Source organism: Crocodylus porosus, unplaced genomic scaffold, assembly GCF_001723895.1.
Source record: "Crocodylus porosus isolate Cpor-Errol unplaced genomic scaffold, CroPor_comp1, whole genome shotgun sequence".
NCBI lineage: Eukaryota > Metazoa > Chordata > Crocodylia > Crocodylidae > Crocodylus > Crocodylus porosus.
This window is the reverse complement of record NW_017728931.1, coordinates 62,386,498-62,406,792: the sequence shown is the minus strand read 5'-3', so window position 1 is coordinate 62,406,792 and position 20,295 is coordinate 62,386,498. Positions and strand designations below refer to the sequence as shown.

Genomic DNA, 20,295 nt, shown 5'->3' with positions numbered 1-20,295 from the left:
CCCCCAGGCACCCGCCTGCAGGCACCCAGCTTGGGTGGTCCCAGGGGTTACTGCAGCCATGGAGGGAAGCACACGGCCGCTGTGCAGCTCAGACAGGCAGGCTAAAACTCAAAGGAGTTTTAGTTTGCCACGCTCCAAGTCACTTAAGGTGCATTACATCACCAAATTCCCTACAGCGGCTGGAATTAATTCACAATACACTGCCAAGGTGTGCAAACACCAACACCATTAAAGCAGTGCAAAAGCATTTAGCCCGCTTTAAAGTGTCATGCACATATACATCTCGTTTCGTCTACACATGACCTCAAGCACCGAGAAAGTAAATTTAAAAAATAGAGAAAATATTTTCCCTCTTATTTTTGCTCAAAAATTTTACTTTTTGGACACAAAAATAAATTTGTTTGAAAAATAGTGCAATTTTTAGGTTGCATTCCTGAACCAGTATTTACTGGCAGTAATGTCTTATGTATGACTAGGAAATATATAATTGTTATTATTCAATATAAGATATTCTGTACCTTCAAAATTTGACTTCGTAGTACCTGGTTTCATAAAGAGTTTCCAGTGAACTGGGTAATTTCTCTTCCCTTGTCTTTCCAATTCTACCTAGTTACAACTTTTCTGGCTATTTCTCTGATTCTCTGATTTCAGTTATAGTTATCATAGGTTTTGTTCTGCCTTGCTTTTTAAACTGCAATGAGTATCTTTCAATATGTTAGATTTTACTTCCTGTTAAGAATTCTTCCAAAAGAATTACAAACTTAAAGAGTTGCTAAAATAATTGACTTGAAAAGGAATTATGGTTACTCACCTCAGGATTTAATTTAGGCATGTTACAGTAAGCAGGAAAGATGCATTTTTTAAAATATTTTAAATTCAGTACCTGAGAGTTGTTTTTTAGAGACTTATTTCTCACCAGGTTTTGTTTTCTTTCCCATAGTATATCCACATTAATTCCATAAAACCTTCATCAATATCAACATTAGGGAAAGGTGAAGTGATCATTGAAGGAAGAAACTTTACAAAAGAATTAGATTTGAAGGTGGTGTTGACTGGGTCTGGTGGCTGTAAACGAGAAATGTAAGTCAGACTGACACAAGTGTCTAATTTTATTTAGCACAGTGAAAATTATGCACACAACACTTACCCTTAAGTTTCTCTCTAAACAAAAGGTTTTGACCTGCCCATGCACCCCTATTATGTTCCAGAGCTCCACCTGTTTTGGGGGTTTTTGGGAGGATGAGGGGGACAAAGTGGGTGGCCCCTGGGTGAGTCACTGTTTACGGATATGAGCAATGGGCAAGGGGGGTAAATTTTGTGAGTTAGTATATTGTTCTAGAATGAAAGATGCTCCATCTTGAAGAGCTGCTGAGCCGCTTCAGTGGCACAGAAGACTCACAGTAATTTTGCAGTGAAAATCTGTCACTTCATGACGTATTTTAACCATGTGGCCATGAGGAAATGTCTGGACGTATCCTGTGATTATTGTGTGGTTCTTAACAGTTTCATCTACAGACTTGTTTGGACCCTTCATGATTGTTCAGAGAGTTCTTTTACCCCTTCACTCCCCGTTTCCTTTTTTCACCTTATGGGTTGCCTTTAGTAACAAGGAGAGATGATACTGATGTCAGTCTGTTTGCATGAGGCAGATGGCCCTTTATTACATGGAAGCTGTGATCAGACTCGGGACTCCCACAGGAGGATCACTTGTGTCTCTTAACAGCCATGTGTAGCTCTAGAGTCAGGCTGAGCTTTTCTGTGCCACATAAACCGCTGTAAGTCCAAATATTATTTTCTTTCTCCAGCATCAGTGTTGGCAAGGCGTTAAACGACACACACATGAAATTCTCTCTCCCTCGGGGACGCAAAGAAGCCAAGAGAGTTTGCGTAAGTGCTGCTAAGGATAAGTGCTCATCACCAGTGACGCTATACTATGTCTCACCACCATCATGTATTAATATTAGACCAAACAGCTCCTGGGCCAGGTAATTTTTGCATACTTTTACATTTTATATTTTTGATTAAAATTCAGTCCGCTGAGGTGATATTAATTTGACTGGCTTTGAGGTAGCTGCACTGACTTTGAAAAAGCTCCATTCATGTTCACCAACTAGGCTTCTAACCTAATAAATCTATTGTAACCCTTCATGTGCCAGGAATGAATTTTAACCCAATGAACTGAAATAGTTTACTGTGCAAATATGAATACTTTATTCTGTATTTGTGCTAAATTACAAAACTCCTGTTTATTTAACAGTCCTTAATAGTAAATGAAAAATAAACCACAGGGCTAGAGTTCAATCTTATCTATAAGTGGCAGGTAGTATAAACATATTCAAGTATATTTTGATTTTTCCCTCTAATTTATTTTAGTTAAACTGCTCGTTTTCTTTTCTGTTCCGTGTGACAGAGCTGAGCCCCTTCAGTTCCTATTAAGGACAAGCAAGCTTTAGCTCATAATCTAGCCCTTAGTGAGCACATCCAGTTAGTATTTGAATGGAGGAAAATATATGAAAAAGCTAACAAGGAATATGCATCTGCAAATTATTATACTAGTTGTGGTTGACATTAGCAAACAAGGTTTTCGGAGAGGCACTAAACTATTTTACACTTAAATACTTTTAGAATATCATTGTATAACTAGAGAATCTGGCATGCCAGTTACCTTGACATGCAACTTTTTATTTTGTCTGCTGTACCACGGCAAATTGTTGTACATTCATTGTTAATTCTTTAATAAAAATTGCAAACATAAACAGCAAGAACAAGATGCACTTATAGGAAATCCCTGACATCAACTTTTCAATTTTTATTTTTACTTTTTTTTTTTACAGTGGTGGTCGCAAAATAACTTTGTTTGGTAGAAATGTTAATGTAGCAGATGGTGTGGTTATTTCAGATGAACAGGGATCACATCTGAATGTAAGTCTTAACTGTCTTTGCGGTAACAAAATATGTGTTTTTAAAGAGACATGTTTCATTCTTAAGGTTGAAGGCCCTGTTTTTCAAACATTTAAGCATACTCTTAATTTGAGGAGTCCCATTGAATCAAACATAGCTATTTATCTGAATACAATTTTATGCCTGGTTTTACACACAGCAGGCTTAAAATAGTCAATTTCCCTGCACAATTCTCCTCTTTCAGCTCTAAAGAGTCTCGGCCTCTCCCCATATATCTTGAAAAGCTTCATGTTGTACCAGCCCTCTGGCTCTTCAGTGTAGATGCTTCATGTTGTACCAGCCCTCTGGCTCTTCAGTGTAGATGCAGTGTCAGAACAGTTTGTGGCAGTTAGTGTGGCTGATGCCTAAAAAAGCAAAGGCCACTAAGACAGAAACTTTTAATAATAGAGTACAAAGATTCTAAAAAAAAGGCTTAGCAGAAGCCTGTGTGATAACAGCAAGATTTCAAATGACTTTGGGTGCCTTGGAGTACTTCATCAGGGTCACAGTTTTCTTGTTGGTTTTCTAGGTCTCAAGTTACCCTGAAAATACTACTTCGTGTCATTTTCTAGCACCAGCAGTTAGCCATGCAAAAGCAAGTAAAATTGTTGATGTGCTCTTAAAAGTGGAAAATGTCCACAAATCATGTATTAAGTTGCAGTATCATCCTGATCCTGTATTCATTAACTACGAACTGCAAACTGAGATGGACCCTCATCTGGAGTTAAAGTTATACGTAAGTTTAAAAAAACAAACAAAGCAGTAAATATACACTTACTTTTCACATATGATAGTGTTAAATTTTGCCAGGTTTTGTACCTGTTTTTCATTTTTAATTTCCAGAAAGAAAATGACAACTTAGACATTTCCAAAAATGAGATTGAAGTTTTTCTCCATTATGAGAATGGTTCACATTTGGAAACCATACGTTTCAGTGTTCAAAATATTACCAAAAACCCAAAACACAGTACTGTTCTGTGCAAAGGCAAAAGGGAAGGACAAGACAAAATTGATTTTTCTACAGTGAAAATTTATGTAAGTAAAACTTTGTTTTTCAGTGATTTTGATATTGCTCATTTATTTTTATGTTGATAAGAAACAGATGATCATGAATATAGTTTACAGATGAAATTATACATAGCATTTTAAGCTTCCTGACCTGAAGTTTACATCCTGCCCTGGACTCTGGGCTCCTGCAGCTAGACTGCTCTTGGTGTCTGAGCTGACTCATTTAAACCTAACTTGGGCAGATCACTTCTGACTGCAGTGTAGACATAACCTTCAGAAATACCTTTTGTCCCTGGAGGAAGTATGGAAGTGATGGAGTGGATCTACTGCTGTAGTGTGATAGGGAAGAGGATTCTGCCGTCCCGTTCACCTTTGCCCAACCCTTGCCAGGAAAAAGCGAACTTGCTAAATGGGTACTTTGCATCAGTTTTTCACCAGTCCCATGGGACGCCCATGCCCTCTGTGGGACAGGGAGGCCCATGCATGGGAGATTCCTTGCCCTCCATCGAAGCTGACCTCATGAAGGAACACCTTGACAGGCTGGACACCTTCAAGTCAGCTGGCCCTGATGGGTTACACCCAAGGGTACTCAAGGAGCTGGCGAGCGTCATAGCTCAGCCCCTGGCACAGATCTTTTGAGAGCTCTTGGCACTCTGGTGAAGTGTCTGAAGATTGGAAGAGGGCCAATATGGTGCCTATCTTCAGGAAAGGGAGGAAAGTAGATCTGGCAAACTACAGGCCCATCAGCCTGACATCTATCTTGGGGTAGGTCTTGGAAAAGATTATCAAGGAGGCCATCCTTAACAGACTAGCTGACGGCAATATCCTGAGGGATACCCAGCATGGGTTTGTTGTGGATAGGTCTTGCTTGACCAATCTCATTTCCTTTTACGACCAGGTGACCTATCACCTGGACATGGGGGAAGAGATCGACGTCGTATACCTCGACTTTAAAAAAGCCTTCGATCTGGCATCACGTGATCGCCTCTTGGCTAAACTGGCTAGCTGAGGCCTCGACCTCACCACAATCTGCTGGCTGGGGATTTGGCTCCGTGGTAGGACCCAGAGGGTGGTGGTTGATGGAAGTCGATTGTCCTGGTGCGCGGTCACCTGTGGGGTCCCTCAAGGCTTTGTCCTAGGGCCTATACTATTTAACATCTTCATCAATGATGTGGACATTGGTGTCAGAAGCAGACTGGCCAAGTTTGCCCATGACGCCAAACTCTGGGGTAAAGCATCCACACCTGAGGACAGGAGGGTGATCCAGGCAGATCTTGACAGGCTCGTGAAATGGGTGGATGAGAACCTGATGGTGTTCAACACTGAAAAATGCAAGGTTCTGCACCCTGGGAGGAAAAACCTGCAGCATCCTTATAGGCTCGGCAGTGCTATGCTGGTTAGCACTATGGATGAAAGGGACTTGGGGGTTATCATTGACTACAAGATGAACATGAGCCTTCAATGTGATGCTGCAGCTAGTCAAGCAAGCAAAACACTGGCTTGCATCCATAGATGCTTCTCAAATCCTGGGACATCATTCTCCCATCGTACTCAGCTTTGGTGGGGGCACAGCTGGAGTACTGCATCCAGTTTTGGGCTCCACAATTCAAAAATGATGTGGAGAAGCTTGAGAGGGTGCAAAGGGGAGCCATGCACATGATCAGAGGTCAGGAAAACAGACCTTATGATGGGAGGGATAGAGTCATGGGACTCTTCAGCCTGGAAAAGCTCAGGCTCAGGGGTGATCTTATGGCCACCTATAAGTTTATTAGGGGTGCTCATGAAGATCTGGGAGAACGTCTCTTCACCAGAGTGCCCCCAGGTATGACAAGATCGAACAGTCACAAACTCCACCACAACCAATTCAGGCTGGACATAAGAAAGAACTTCTTTACTGTCCGAGCCCCTAAGGTTTGGAATAGACTGGCACCGGAGGAGATTCAGTTACCCACTTTGAATGCCTTCAAGACACATTTGGATGCTTATCTTACTGGGATCCTATGATCCCTGCTGACTTCCTGCCCCTGGGGCGGGGGGTTGGACTCGATCCTCTGGGGTCCCTTCCAGGCCAAATGTCTATGAAATCTTGCACTCCACTTATGTGGACCAGGGGGACTAGGACAAGAGAAAACAAAGATTTGTGCACAGGAATAGAGGTAGAAGCAAAATTGCGTTGAATTCACAAATATATGATGTGGAGCAAGGCCAGTTCAGAGTAAACACATTAGCATGGATAACAGAACTAAATGCCACCTTAACAGGTCTGCTGTACGAATAAAGTGATGATGTGAAATTTTACAATGCAGTCACCATTCATGGGGAAGAGAGAAATTATGCCAGATCCTCATTTCTGTGGCAGTGATATAAAATTGAAGTAATGCTGTTGATTACAGGGCATAGGAGAAGTAGTACAACTTTGTGGAGTTGCTGTCTGTGTTGCTGGTGGCAGAGCTGTTGAAGTGTCTTGCTACAATTATGCAGGAAGGAATGGAAGTGGAAATGGGGGGGGGTGGGAATTAGGAACCACTCTGTACTACATGTGAGGTGATGGACAGATGTAACTTCTGAATGGCTTCCAATGCTGCTGCATTTAAGCATTTTGGAAAAGGAGCACATCAGCTGCAAAGAGATGTACAGTCCCCCTGATCCACCCCTTGGTCCAAGTGTTTGAAAATTACTATGACTGCATGCAGTGGTGTGATGTTCTCCATCAGGGGATGCAACAGGGGTTGCTTTGTTTGTTGTTTCCATACATCAGGCTAGAAGAGCAGGGCAGGTAGAGAGGGGTGCAAGGAACTGTTATCTTCAGCCCCAGCGCTGATGAGAAAAATTCCTTGCATGGCTGTTCACATCCAAAAATGGCCATGCCCCCTCCTCCCCACCCACTGGAACCGTGAGACACGAGGCAGAAGGGTACACATAAGGATTCCTGTTGTCTAGCCCCTGTGGAGCACTGTTGGACATGCCGTCATGCTCTGTAAAGTGGGCACCCCTAACAGTAACTTTTGAATAGGCATGCATTTGGGCATGGGATGGGGTGATGGTATCTTTTATTAAATCAATGGCATGGTTGGAATAAAGGTAGCTTTTGAATGCAATGCATTCTTCACTCCAATAATCACTCTAACAGCACTGTAACTTTTGAATAGCAATTTTGTAGCACTTTCAATTAGTTGTTGTTTCTTCCATGGTTGTTTTTGGAACATTTCAACCATTTTTGGAGGACTTCACAGTGTGTGTATGTCTGTCTGCTCATCCTTTCAGGTGCTTCAAATGTTACAGCTGTTAAGGGTCATAGATTACTGGACAGGTGCCAATGCTATTGAGGTGACAGAAAAGCTGGAATCCTGTTTTGTTTTTTATCCCCAAGTGGCAGGTACCGAGGCACTTGATTGCTATTTTTATCATTTACACACAGTTTGAATTGCTATTCCCTTCACGCAGCTACTGTACATGGTCAGTAGGCTGTGCTGGTACGCATGTAGGTCCTGAAACTCCAGCCTGGTGAAGAGGAGAGCACTCTCCTGTTTTAGCCAGTCCAGGAAGCAAGAGACCCACATTTTAGGCCCTGCTTATTTAGAGATTTTTAACTTTTCCCTCTAGCTTTCTGGCATAGTGCTCTAACCACCAGGCCATAGGTCAGGTACTACTGAAGCCCTCTGTAGACTTCCTCTTGAAGCTGAGCCACTGCACTTTGTATTTAGTCATTAGCTCAGAGAGATAAAGGACAGTACCGTGGGGAAAGTTTCTGCCCCATAGGGAACTCCAGGCTCTACCAACCCAGTGTCTGTTTCCTTCTGGCAGAACATTTTCACACTGATCTGCATTCTCTCTAGCATGAGGAAGGGGGGCGGGGGCAAAATATGCCCTGTGGGCTGGATCCAGCCTGCCAACTGATTGGATCTGGCCCATGGGGTGCACAGGCCACTTCATATTTTCATAGTTGGTAGGGTCAGAAGGGGCCTAAGCAGATCATCTAGTCTGCCATGGGCAGGAAAGGATGCTGGGGTCAAATAACCCCAGCTAGGTGGCTGTCTAGCCTCCTTTTGAAGACCCCCAATGTAGGGGTAAGCACCAGTTCCCTTGGAAGTTGGTTCCAGATCCTAGCCGCCCTGACAATGAAGTAGCGCCTCCTGATATCTAGCCTGAATCTACTCTCTGCCAGCTTGTGACTGTTATTCCTCATTACCCCCCGGTAGTGCTTGGGGGAACAGGGACTCTCCCATTGCCTGTAGGTCGCCCTTAGCAAGTTTATAGGTGGCCACCAGATCCCCTCTCAGCCTTCTTTTGTGGAGGCTGAACAGGTTCAGGTCCTGTAGCCTCTCCTCGTAGGGCCTGCCCTGCTGCCCCCTGATCATGCGAGTGGCCTCCTTTGGACCCTCTGGATGCTATTCACATCCCTCTTGAGGTGCGGCGCCCAGAACTGGACGCAGTACTCCAGCTGTGGCCTAACCAGGGCCGCATAGAGGGGGAGGATCACCTCCTTGGTCCTGCTTGTGATGCATTTGTGGATGCATGACAAGGTGCGGTTAGCTTTACTGACTGCGTCCCCCACATGGGCAGCCCAAGTTCATCTTGGAATCAGGAGTGATTCCAAGATTTTTCTCTGCCTCTGCACTGACGAGAAGGGAGTTCCCCAGCCTGTAGGCATGTTGCTGGTTCTTCCTCCCTGCGTGCAGCACCTTGCACTTGTCCATATTGAAACCCATCCTATTCTCATCCTCCCATCTCTGTAACCTTTCGAGATGTAGTTGTAGCCTGTCCATCTCCTCTAGCTTGCTCACTTCTTCCCACATCTTAGCGTCATCTGCGAACTTGAACAAGGTACTTTTCAACCCCTTGTCCAAATCGTCAATAAAGATGTTGAACAGTGCGGGCCCGAGGACTGAGCCCTGGGGAACCCCACTGCCCACATCTCGCCAGGTTGAAAATGACCCGTCCACCACCACTCTCTGGGTGTGGCCCTCCAGCCAATTTGTGACCCAACTGACTGTGTGGGCATTGACACCTCACACGCCTAATTTTTTAATCAGGATGGGGTGAGACAGTGTCGAAGGCTTTCCTAAAGTCCAGGAAGACTACATCCACTGCAACACCTGCGTCCAAGGCTTTTGTGACCTGGTCATAGAAGGCCACCAAGTTGGTGTGACAGGACCTGCCTCTAATGAACCCGTGTTGATTGCCCCTAAGCATAAACTCCCCTGCTGGCCCCTTGCAGATGTGCTCCTGGATAATTTTCTCAAAAAGCTTCCCCAGGACCAAGGTAAGACTAACAGGCCTATAGTTTCCTGGGTCTTCCTTCCTCCCTTCCTTCCATTGGCCCTTTTCCAGTGGTCAGGCACCTCACCAGAGCACCACGAGTGCTCGTAAAGCTGTGCCAGGGGTCCTGCAATGACTTCTGCCAGTTCCCTAAGCATTCTGGGGTGGAGATCGTCAGGATCTGCTGATTTGAACACATCTAGTCCCTCCAGAAGTTCCCTCACTAGGTCCTCACTGACCCTGGGCCTGGCTGTACCTCCTGTGGGTCCACCTGGAATCCCAGTGGAGGGATGTCCCTGTCCCTGCTCAGTAAAATGGAAGCAAAGAATCTGTTAGAGATTAGCTTTGTCATCTAGTGCTACCACCAGATTATCAAGCATGTCCTGCAGAGACCTCACAGTATTTGGCACCTTCTTTTTACCCCCTGTGTATTTAAAAAAGGACTTCTTGTTATCTTTGATCTGGGTCGCTAGTCCCAGTTCCATCTCTGCCTTAGCCTTCCTAATAGCCCCCTTACAATCTACAGCCAAGGAGAGATAATCCTCCTTGGTGATGGCCCCTCTCTTCTATTGGGTGTACACCTCCTTTTTGGCTTTGAGGCGTTTGTGGATGCTTTTGGTGAGCTATGGGGGCTTTTGAGCACTCTTGCTTCCTTTGATCCACGTGGGGATTATCACACTTTGGGCTTGGAGGATAGTCTCCTAAAGGAACGACCACTCTTCTTGGACACCCAACTCTCCTCCCCTTCGGGACCTCAGTGCCTCCCTGACTAGTCGTCTTACCTCATTGAAACCCGCCCTCCTGAAGTCCAGGGCTGCTGTCTTGCTGCAGGCCTTTGACACCCTGTGCTGGATGGTAAAGTTCAGTAGGTGATGATTGCTATCGCCCAGGTGGTTGAGCACCCATAGTCCCCTCACCAGGTCATTGCCTGTGGGCAGGACAAGGTCCAGGTCCAACAAGGCATTTCCCCTGGTGGAACTGATTGGATCCAGCCCATGGCTGACCCTGTAATGCTTCGCATGGGGCCAAACCCTGCCCTGGGCAGTCAGTGCTGTGCTCCTGCCCGTGTCTGCCAGCCCTGGTCCTGGCCAGCATGCACCGCTTACCAGTAGGGCTGCTCCCAGTGCAGCTGCAGCTGCGCAGGTACTACTCAGCTCCCCTCACCTCCAGTGGTGGCTCCTCCTGTCCCTGCTGTATCACTCCAGGTGGGGAGGAAGCTTCAGCCCAGCAGCTTGTGCACCAGTATGCGGGGCTTCAGCTCCAGCTCCTGGCTGCCTTCTACCCACTCTGCCCTTTCTTCTGGCTCCATATATCTCTCTCTTGGCAGCCCAGGGACCAGCTTCATGGAATGCTGGTTGGAGCATTATGCTGGGAAATTTAGAGAGTTGTAGGTTCAAACCTGCGCTGGATGAGGGGAGCTAAGAACTTCGGTCTTCCACTTCTGGGTCAAGTGCCTTACCACTTGACTGTTGGGCTCAAACCCAGGAGATGCCCTCTGCTTCCCTGGTGTTTAAAGCTTGCTAATTGCAAGTTTTTGCCGGGTAGAATTCCATGACCTGCGCTCATCCAGCCTAGGCTGCGTGCCTTCCTGGCCAGTGCTCAGCCTGCTATATATGCCCGTTGCACTTCCATGCTGTGTATGGAGCAGGGTCACAAATGGTAAGTGCCAAAAATAGCAGTTATGTGGCTGGGTAACTGCTGTTTGGGTGCACAAAGTCAAATGGGATTCTGCCCAAAGCACTGCTTTTTTTTGTTTCCCGTAACAGAGAATCACAGGGTACATTGTTTAAACAGTCTTAAAAACGGCTATGTTGCCAAAAAAAGTTTTGAGAACCATTGTTTAAGAGTGTAGTTTTTCCTTTGATTTGATTACATGTGTGTAATCAGCATTGTATGTACACTTGGAACCATTTATCTGCCCTGTGATAGGCAAGTGATTGAGAGAAACACTGACTTCCATGCTGTGACTTAAAGTAATTCCAGCCTTGACAGTGTATCTTTCAATTATCCCAAGGTCATTTCTATTCCATGCACTCATTGGTTTTCCTGTTCTCCATGAAAGTGTGTTTTTTCCATAGGTCTGCTTGTAATCTTTGCTACTCTTTACTTCTGTGTCTTCACAGTCCCTTTTAATTATCCTTTGTTACAAAGCTTCTCTTACTCTAATTATCTGTGGTAAATACCTCAGCTTAGCAGACTAGTATTTTGATGCCTTCACAATAATTCCTCACTGTTCACCTGTCCAACAGCCCTAGTTGTGGATGTTGTATATCCAGTTACAACTTGATATGCAGTTCACTACCTGGTATACAAGATTTGAACGTCTGCAAGGAGGAGAAGGATTTGACTGCAGTGCAAGGCTACTACCAGAAATGTTGTTTTCCTTGTTTTTCTCATGAGCCTTACATTGCTTTGCTACTTACTGGGATGTCATTGATGAGTGCAAAGAACAGTCCTCGACTGTGAAAACTTGGTTTTATTAATCTTGAAAATGCCTTCCCCCAGTAATCCTCATAAATTCAGGATATTTGGTTAGTTTGAGACCAGATTCTGCTTTTGTGTCCACTGTATCAGGGGTGCTCAATAGGGTTGTGCGAAACACCATCATTTCGTTTAAATGTCTGTTTCGCCATTTCGAAGGGACAGTGTTTCATTTCATCGCTTCATTTTGTTTTGAAGCACTGTCGGATTTCATTAAAATGTTCACTGTTTTGATGCATTTCAACATTTCACCCATAGGCTATAATAGGGAATCATGAAAATGCCTAAAACTTGGTCATTTTTTCCTTGATTTGGATGAAAACTGCAGGGATGGTAGCACCTTGTGAGGGCATGAAGCCTGCCAAGTTTCAAGGAGATCCAGGGGCCTGCAACCGTGGGAGGGCTGCGGGGCTGTGCCAGACTCCTCCCGGGAGTGCAGGCCCCCAGATCTGTGCGCTGGATGAGAGGAGGCTGCTGCCAAAGACCAGCACTAGGCACAGCCTGCACCCAGCACTGGAGAAGATTGCTGCTGCCTCCTGTGACAGCAGCCTCTTCTCATCTGGCACACAGATCCAGGGGCTTGCACTCTTGCAAGGAGTCTGGCACAGCTCTGCAGCACTCCCAGGGGTACGAGCCCCCAGAACTGTGCCCAGATAAGGAGGATGCAACAATCTTTCCTGACACGGGGCGCAGGCTGCACCCACCGCTGGTCCCAGGTGGCAGAGGCATCCTCCTTTCACCCTGCACGCAGATCTGGGAGGGTTGCACCCCTGGGAGGGCTGCTGGGCTGTGCCGGACTCCTCCTGAGGTTGCGAGCCCCTGGATCTGTGCACTAGATGAGAGGAGGCTGCCATCTGGGTGCAGCCCACACCCAGCATTGGTCTCAGGTGGCAGCTGCAGCCTCCTCTCATCCAGGGCACAGATCTGGAGGCTCACACCTGCAGGAGGGGTGCCAGGCAGTGCTGGACTCCTCCTGGGAGTGCGAGCCCCCGGATCTGTGCGTTGGATGAGAGGCGGCTACCACAGCCACAGCCGCTGCCGCTTGGGATAGGAGACAGCAGCAATCTTCTCCGGTGCTAGTAACAGCCTGCACCCAGCGCCAGACTCAGATGGCAGGGGCAGCCTCCTCTCATTTGGGGTGCAGATCTGGGGGCTTGCACCCCCAGAGGAGTCTGGCACAGCCCTGCAGCCCTCCCGGGGGTGTAGGTCCCCGGATATGTGCACCAGATGAGAGCAGGCTGCTGCTGCCGCTGCCGCCTGGGGCCATCATTGAAGCCAAGAAAGCCCAGCTTCGAAACGTGAAACATTTCAAAACTTTTGAAACATTTTGAGTGTCCTTGTTTTGTTTCGAAGCTGTTTTGAAGCCTTTTGTTTCATTTCGATTTCACTGTTTTGAGCTCAAAACACATTGAAACAGCTTTGAAAAGAAACACCCAGCAAAATTTTGCACAGTCCTAGTGCTCAACCCTTGCCTGTGGGCCAGATCCAGCTCATGGAGCCATGTCTTCTGGCCCACAGGTCTAAAGATTTGGCAGTGGTGGCAAAGTGGCAGTGTTAATTGCTCCTTCCCAGCTGTCAAATTTCTGGACCCATGGGAGCCCTGTGGGCAGATAGCATAGCCCTACAAGCTAGATCAGGCATATGGGGCCAGGGCAGCACAGGACCCAATCTAGGTGCATGAGGCCCAGACAACACAGGGCTCAATCCAGGTGGCATGAGGCCCGATCTGACTGATGCAAGGTGGGATCTAGTCACATGGGGCTGGATCCAGGAGGTGTAAGATGGGGTCTGGGTGCCCAGGGCCTGAGCCAGGTGGCATGCAGCAGGATTTGAGTGCACAGGGCCCACCCCTTGTGTTGGCCCTGTGCCACTTATTCAGTCGGTGGGTCCAAGAAGCTGAGCTCCACTGCACTGTATCCTTTTTTATGTGACTTGTTTGAAGTAAGAATGATGGGAGAATTTGCCCCTTTTGCATGTTTTTCCTAGCACTGTTCTCTTCCTTTGGTTTAGCATCAAATGCATTAAGTCTGGATCGGTTTGTTTGCATTTTTTTATATTTCTGCTCCCTTCTCACTGATTTATTATAGCTAAGGGCCTTGAGACATCGCTTTATCCAATGAATATTGTTTTCTACAAACATGGCATACAGTGTTTGCATTCTACTCATACAATTATATATTTTTCTACTAGGTCAGATTAGGAAACTTAAAGCATGAAGTCAAAGCAAAATCATCACACATGTATTTGTATGTGCTTATTTTGCTCCCTATCTTATTCCTGGCTGTAATTGTAGGTAAGTACCATTACATGTTTTTTAATTTTGGACTTGCTGAATGAGATAGTGAGTGTGGGAAAGGAGGAGGTATAATGCAGGATAGTCACCAGAAGTCTAATATTTTCCCTGGGTTCAGCTGGGAACTCAACCTTTACTCTGATAGTAATATTCAACTTCATAGGTGACAGACTGTTATAAGACCTTGTCTTACCGGTCTGCTTCTCCAGGGCATCCACCACCATTTAGTCAGGCAAGATCTAAGAGCTACATTTCTAAAACATAATTTGATCCGTTCCAGTTGTCAAGCAATCCTTCTGCGTTCCCCAGGAACAAGTGGTCCTGCCTCATCATTTGTCAGCAGTGTTTGTGATCAGTCTCATTAGAAGATCCATGGATTTGTGGTTTATAGTTGGTTTGAAGGCCAGAAGTATTTTCTCTTCCACACTTAAGCATTTTGATTCTGTCACATTTTTAATGTACCTTATATTGTAGTAAGAGAAGAGCTTACTGGCTCTTCCATTGTTTGGGGTTCTTAATACGTGCAGTGCACATCAGCCTTTCAGAAACCTCCTCTCGAAACGTGTTTTAGATAAGTAAAACATTTGTAAATTCATTTTCTTGTGAAAAATAATGCTATCTTGTTAAATCAAAGCAAGTTTAAGACTCTTGTCCACTGTCTGTCAGAGGCTGCATTTTAGCATGCTTATCATTCATAATAGAGTATGTTATGGGTTAAAAGAAAATTGGACTGATAATTGGAAAAACTAAATAGAAGGAGTGAGTCTTATTAGTAGTGCCTAGCACAGTGTCATCTTAGGTTGAGGGGCTCTGTGGGTGCTACAACAATACAAATAATAATAGTAACAATGCAAAAGAATGGTTCTATAGATAATCTTTTTTCATCCTCTTACAATGAAATGAAAATGAGTGCATCAGTATATATTCTGCATCTTACTATACTTAATATTGAATATGTTTTTTTTAGTGGCATTCATAGTAACTAGACATAAATCCAAAGAGTTAACCCATCAACTGAGTGAACAACTTGAACTGCTGGAATGTGAGCTTCGGAAAGAAATACGTGAGGGTAGGTCTGCACAGCCTTTTTTTAATCAGTGTATGTTCTCTGCACCGGAAGCATCATGCAGAGACTCGCACTGTACAAATGTTTTATGTTGCACAAACTCCAAAAACATAGACAGACTTTTTTTTTTGCATTATGACAGTCAGAGATGCTTTACAATGGTATTATGCACTGCAGTAGCAGTTAGCACTAGAAGCTAATAACACTGAAGGTGCGTCTTCACAAGACGTTTACTGCGGAGTTGGCTAATTAGCTGCACAGTACAATATCACCATCTACACATGTGGTGCTATTAGGGCAGAGTAAACACAAAGTACTATCCTATAGTGTAGTTCACTCTACCACAGTGCACATGTAGATGCTGATGGGGCTTGCCGGGGCACAAGGGTGCTTCAGTGCAGAGGCTACCTGACAGCTAGCCCTGAACTGAAGCACCCTCATGCTCCAGCCAGCCCCTCTGCAGCATGCTGAGCTGGGTTGGAGCAGCCTCAGGCTGGCAGGCTGCCAGCTGGGGCTGCTGTGACCCAGCTCAACATACTGCGGTCCTTGGCGCATAGTCAAACATGGTGCCAAGGAGCAATAAACTGGTGTGAACTGTGCTGGAGTTTATTCAGGTGAATTAATTGCACATGTAGATGTTCCCTGCTTATAATAATAATTTGCTTTGGCAAAACTGGAAGTAAAATAAATATACCTAATCAACATTTTCCAACTCTGAGAGATTTAGCCAGAAAAATAATGCATCAAGCCTTAGAAAAGTTTTTAAGAACATCTTTTTAAGGTCAGATTGAAAGCTGTAATTACATAGATAAAATTCTGCTTATCAGAACTAATGCTCTGTGTGTGTGGGGGGGTTGTTGTTATTTCAGGATTTGCTGAACTGCAGATGGATATGTCAGATGTGGTGGATAGTTTTGGAACTGTTCCCTTCCTTGACTACAAACATTTTGCTCTTAGAACTTTCTTCCCAGAGGTAAAAAATTGCCGGTCTTTCAGGCATCACCCTTGTAATGAAAATGATAACTTGAGTAAAGCACAAATAGTTAATTTAAATACTACACTGTAGTTGTACATCCTTCTCACAGCTGACTTCATATACTGTTCCTAAGCCAATAGAATAGTGTTGCACTATTTAAATGTGTTGCTCTCGGGTTCTATGTAACTTTTTCTTCATCAAATCTACATGTTGAATTAAAATAACCCCAGTGTCCCTTTAATGTATTCAAGAATTCTTTGTGCTCTGTAACTTTCTCATTGTCTCACCTTGCTCCACCTTCATTAGACTCTGCTAAGTTTACGTTTTGTCCATTGCTTTTTCTCTCTCATACTTGTCTGCAAAAGTAAATTAACGCAGCCCATTCATTTAATGTGTTTAACTCACAAGTCTTCCTCATTCAGTCAGCAAGATGCTAATGAGGCCTTCAAGTTCATAGAATCATAGAAAATTAGGGTTGAAAGGGACCTCAAGAGGTCATTTAATCTAACCCCCTGCTCAAAGCAGGACCATCCCCAACTATATCATCCCGGTTCTTACTCTCCCTTGCACTTGAATAGTTTCAATTCATTAAAATTAAGAGTAAGAAATGGAAAATCCCAAATCATGTTGTTGTTCTGTTTCAGGCTGCTGATTCCCATGCCAGAAAAGTTGAGAGAAGTGACAGTGGCCTCAATTCAAGATAGCAGTAAGCACATGCTAGACTTTAAGCATGTGCTTACATGCTGTCCTAACTACTAGGGATGGATTTAAGCAGGTACTTGAGTATTTTCATGAACTGGGGTTAGAATTATTTCCTGGGTGAAGCCCCTGTTCCCCCTGCAGGGCCAGGCTTAGGCCAGGCTGCCCCCCACCCCACACTAGCCCTGGGTGTTGGATCAGAACCACCATCTGGCCTGTAGTCAAACCAGGCACTGCCATCTAGCCCTCCAGGGAAAAAGTTTGAGCCTCACTGTGTTATATGGTTTGCTCTAAGGGGAAGATGGTCCTTCCCTAGCATCCTGAAATGTTCCACGTTCTATTCCATCTAAAAGCTTACCCCATTTCCCCCATATTATGGTTTCTGAGTTGAAACCTGCAGACATGCACAGGTACATGTTGAAAAACATGTGGTTTTCTCCTTGGCATTAATCTTTATCTCTTGTTATCACCTCAGAATAAAAAATACCCTGACAGGGGTCATGTCCACCTCTGTAGTACCAAGGTTGCAATCATGAATCATGTATACATGTACTTAACTTTACTATTGTGAGTAACTCCATTGAAATAGGACTGCTTGCTATGATAAAATTAGGGACATGTGTGTTTGCAGTATCCTTGCCCCTTTTTTGTACAGTACCTAGTACAATGGGATCCCCAAATTGATCCTCTAGCATGAATGTGAATAATCATAACACATTCTGATTCTGATATTGATCTTGCACCAAAATAAATCAAGAATACTTCTACTGAAACCACTCGAGTCACACCAGTCTAATTAGTGTTAGATTATAATGAGGCTCTTGTTTCAAGGATTCTGCCAACAGTGTCATACATTCTGCATTTCTTTTCCTTTTGTTTTGTTACCAAGGTGATTATCAAAATATTATCTTTATTTTTAGGATTTCAGATGTTCCTTCTGTATACTTCATACCTAAAATCATAATAAACTTGCAAAAGCAGTATTTTCTTTCTATATTGTTGGAAATGTGGAAAAAATGAAGGAAGAAAAGAAACAGAAAATACATTATTTTACAAGACAAAGAGATTTCAGATAGATCATTTGTCTGTTTTGTATGAATTATAAGAAAAGTTTGCTACTTTAAGCTCTGATAAGATTTTGGTGGTCAACCTGAAAAGCATTTAACACCTTATGTTTCAGTTTTTCCATCTAGAAAACTATTATTTATATTGTGGAAGCACCCAAAAAGTGCTTGGTGCTGTACAAAAGTTTTCAATGAGACGGCCTCTGCCAAATAGTGCTTACAGACCAAAAAGAAAAAAAAAGATGAACTAGATGAATTAGGGGAATGTCGCCTATAATCAAAATGATAAAGGTGACAACTGACACATGCCTTGATAACCTCATATATTTAAAACTATATGTGTGTTAGGGCCCATTGCAGTTCCCAGCATCCTGTTACAAAATCCTTATCTAGTTGCAATGGTTTAATATTCATTATTTATTTGTGGCTTTATAGTCGTTTTTTATTTTCATGTCTCTTGGTATTTGTTTAAATATATAATATAAATGTGATCATATTATTCTTTATATTTAACCCTAATTTTTGCCCCACTTTGAAAACTTTGCTTATTTATTGTTGTCTTTCTCCTTTTCTCAAACCATTTTGTTTAGCACTGCTACATCTACTTTCTTTGTGCAGTGATTGTTAACTCTTCCTACTGTTGCATTTTATTATTTCACGTTGCCCCTTAAATTTTTTTTTTTTTCCTGTTGGGTAGGCACCTTATGGAATAAAAACCTTGGAAATGGGAAAGCGAGGAAAAAGGGAGCAGGTAATGGGAAAGAATTGCTAAGAATAGCAAGCATGGGAAAGAAAAGAGAGTGGGGATGAGATGGGGATGAAGAACAGGAGTTTGGCAAGATACAATGTATAGGGAGAGTTGTCTGCGTCAGAGAAAAAGTGAATAGCATAAAAGTCAACAGGGTCTGTTTAGATGCCCAGTATGCTGATTTTGAGAGACAGGTTCTTGTCAGGACCTTGCAAATTGAAGGTTTGAGGCCCTGACTGCTATAATCTCTGGGAACCTGTGTGGTTGTCCTTGTACAGGCTGCTAATAGAGCTTACATCATGGTGGTGATGAGATGGAAGTAGGATCCAGTCTCTTCCTGGGCTTTTTCTAGAACAATATTTGATCACTGCACAAGGTTTATGGGAGATGAATTAAGAGTGTTTGCAAAGGACTTGGAGATTAATGAGTAGAAGATGTATGGAAAGTATTGGTACCTAATAATAAGATGAAACAAACTCTAAATCAGGGTCCTTGATAACTAAAAATGTCATACAGCTGCTACCAGTGCCACCCTAAAAATGCATTTGGGAGTGTCCTTGGGAAACCTAGAAGAGCAGCAGATTTCCATGTGAGAATAATGACCATAGAATGTTATGGTTATGGCTGTGGCTCTGGATGACCCCTACTGGGTTGTACTGCAGGCATTCAGCAATATATATGATCAGTCTGTTGCTATCTCAAGTCTGAGTTCCTCTTTGTAGTTCCCCTGAAGTGCGAAAGTGAATGCAGCAATATATTTGTAGTTGTCAAACCAAAATCTTCATTACTTTATGTCAAAGTGTCTTCCAATGGATACGTGCTTAGCATTTGTAAGGTGTATGTGATTTATTAGAAACCTTTGAAATTCATAACAATGTAACTAAACATCTTTTCTCTTAGCCAAAAACACTTGCAGCTCCCTTCACAGAAGACATGCACACTAATATACCACCGGTAAGTTTGTGTAATTTAATGTTGGCCTTATTTAGTAGGTATTCTTTTTGGCCTACGTATGACCATGTTTGTCACCTTAGAATCTGAGGATGCCTATACACATGCCTGGTGCCTACTCCGACATGTTCTAATTAGAATGCATTGGAGCAGACTCAGTTAATCCAGTAGCCTCACTCCACCAGCCTCGATGTCACATGTATTCGGTGTCCTGCGCTTCAAAACGGCAGCGGGAGTGCTTTAACTAAAGCTTGTTTGACAAGCTTTAGTTAGTGTCCCCGCCATCATTTTGAAGCACAGGAACACTGTACACATGAGGCACTGCAGGCACTTTAATTAGAGCTGCTTTAATTAAAGCACCCCTCCCCAACTTCAGAGCACGTGTAAAGACGCCTTGAATTGTGATTCCAAAGTCATATTTCATTTTCTTAGCATCCTTCCCAGTTTGGGAAAAAGTTGCATGGATTTATGTGTACAAGAGAATTCTATATATAATACCCTGTTTTTGTATAAACTGAAGGATATGCCAGACAGAGTTCAATATTAGTATATGTTGCCTGGTGTGTATATAAATAAACATGAATATACTTTGAGTAAAATCCTGCCCCCCTTGAATTCCATTTGTCTTGAATAGAGCCAGAATTTTATCTTAAATGCTGCTTATTGTTCAGTTTCTAAGAATTAAAATCTATGACAGGGGTTTTCAATCATTTTTAACAAGTGTACCCCTTCTGTCTCAAAGTTTCAGCTCATGTACCCCTTTATATTTTTTTGTTTTGTTTTTAAGGGGGGGGCAGATTGAGGCCCCCG

The 20,295-nt window shown here is 43.7% G+C and overlaps 1 protein-coding gene across 1 annotated transcript in view; it reads left to right on the top strand.

Moving 5' to 3' along the window:
* The window catches only part of PLXNC1 (plexin C1), a gene marked incomplete at its 5' end in the record, with an annotated part of 88,569 nt that overhangs the window by 40,363 nt on the left and 27,911 nt on the right, over positions 1 to 20,295 (top strand). The window contains 9 exons of the mRNA XM_019543925.1: positions 941 to 1,080; positions 1,806 to 1,985; positions 2,835 to 2,922; positions 3,470 to 3,676; positions 3,784 to 3,975; positions 13,879 to 13,981; positions 14,949 to 15,050; positions 15,917 to 16,020; positions 19,435 to 19,488. Of these exons, the coding sequence (XP_019399470.1) occupies positions 941 to 1,080; positions 1,806 to 1,985; positions 2,835 to 2,922; positions 3,470 to 3,676; positions 3,784 to 3,975; positions 13,879 to 13,981; positions 14,949 to 15,050; positions 15,917 to 16,020; positions 19,435 to 19,488 (1,170 nt within the window). The remainder of the gene's footprint in view (positions 1 to 940; positions 1,081 to 1,805; positions 1,986 to 2,834; positions 2,923 to 3,469; positions 3,677 to 3,783; positions 3,976 to 13,878; positions 13,982 to 14,948; positions 15,051 to 15,916; positions 16,021 to 19,434; positions 19,489 to 20,295) is intronic.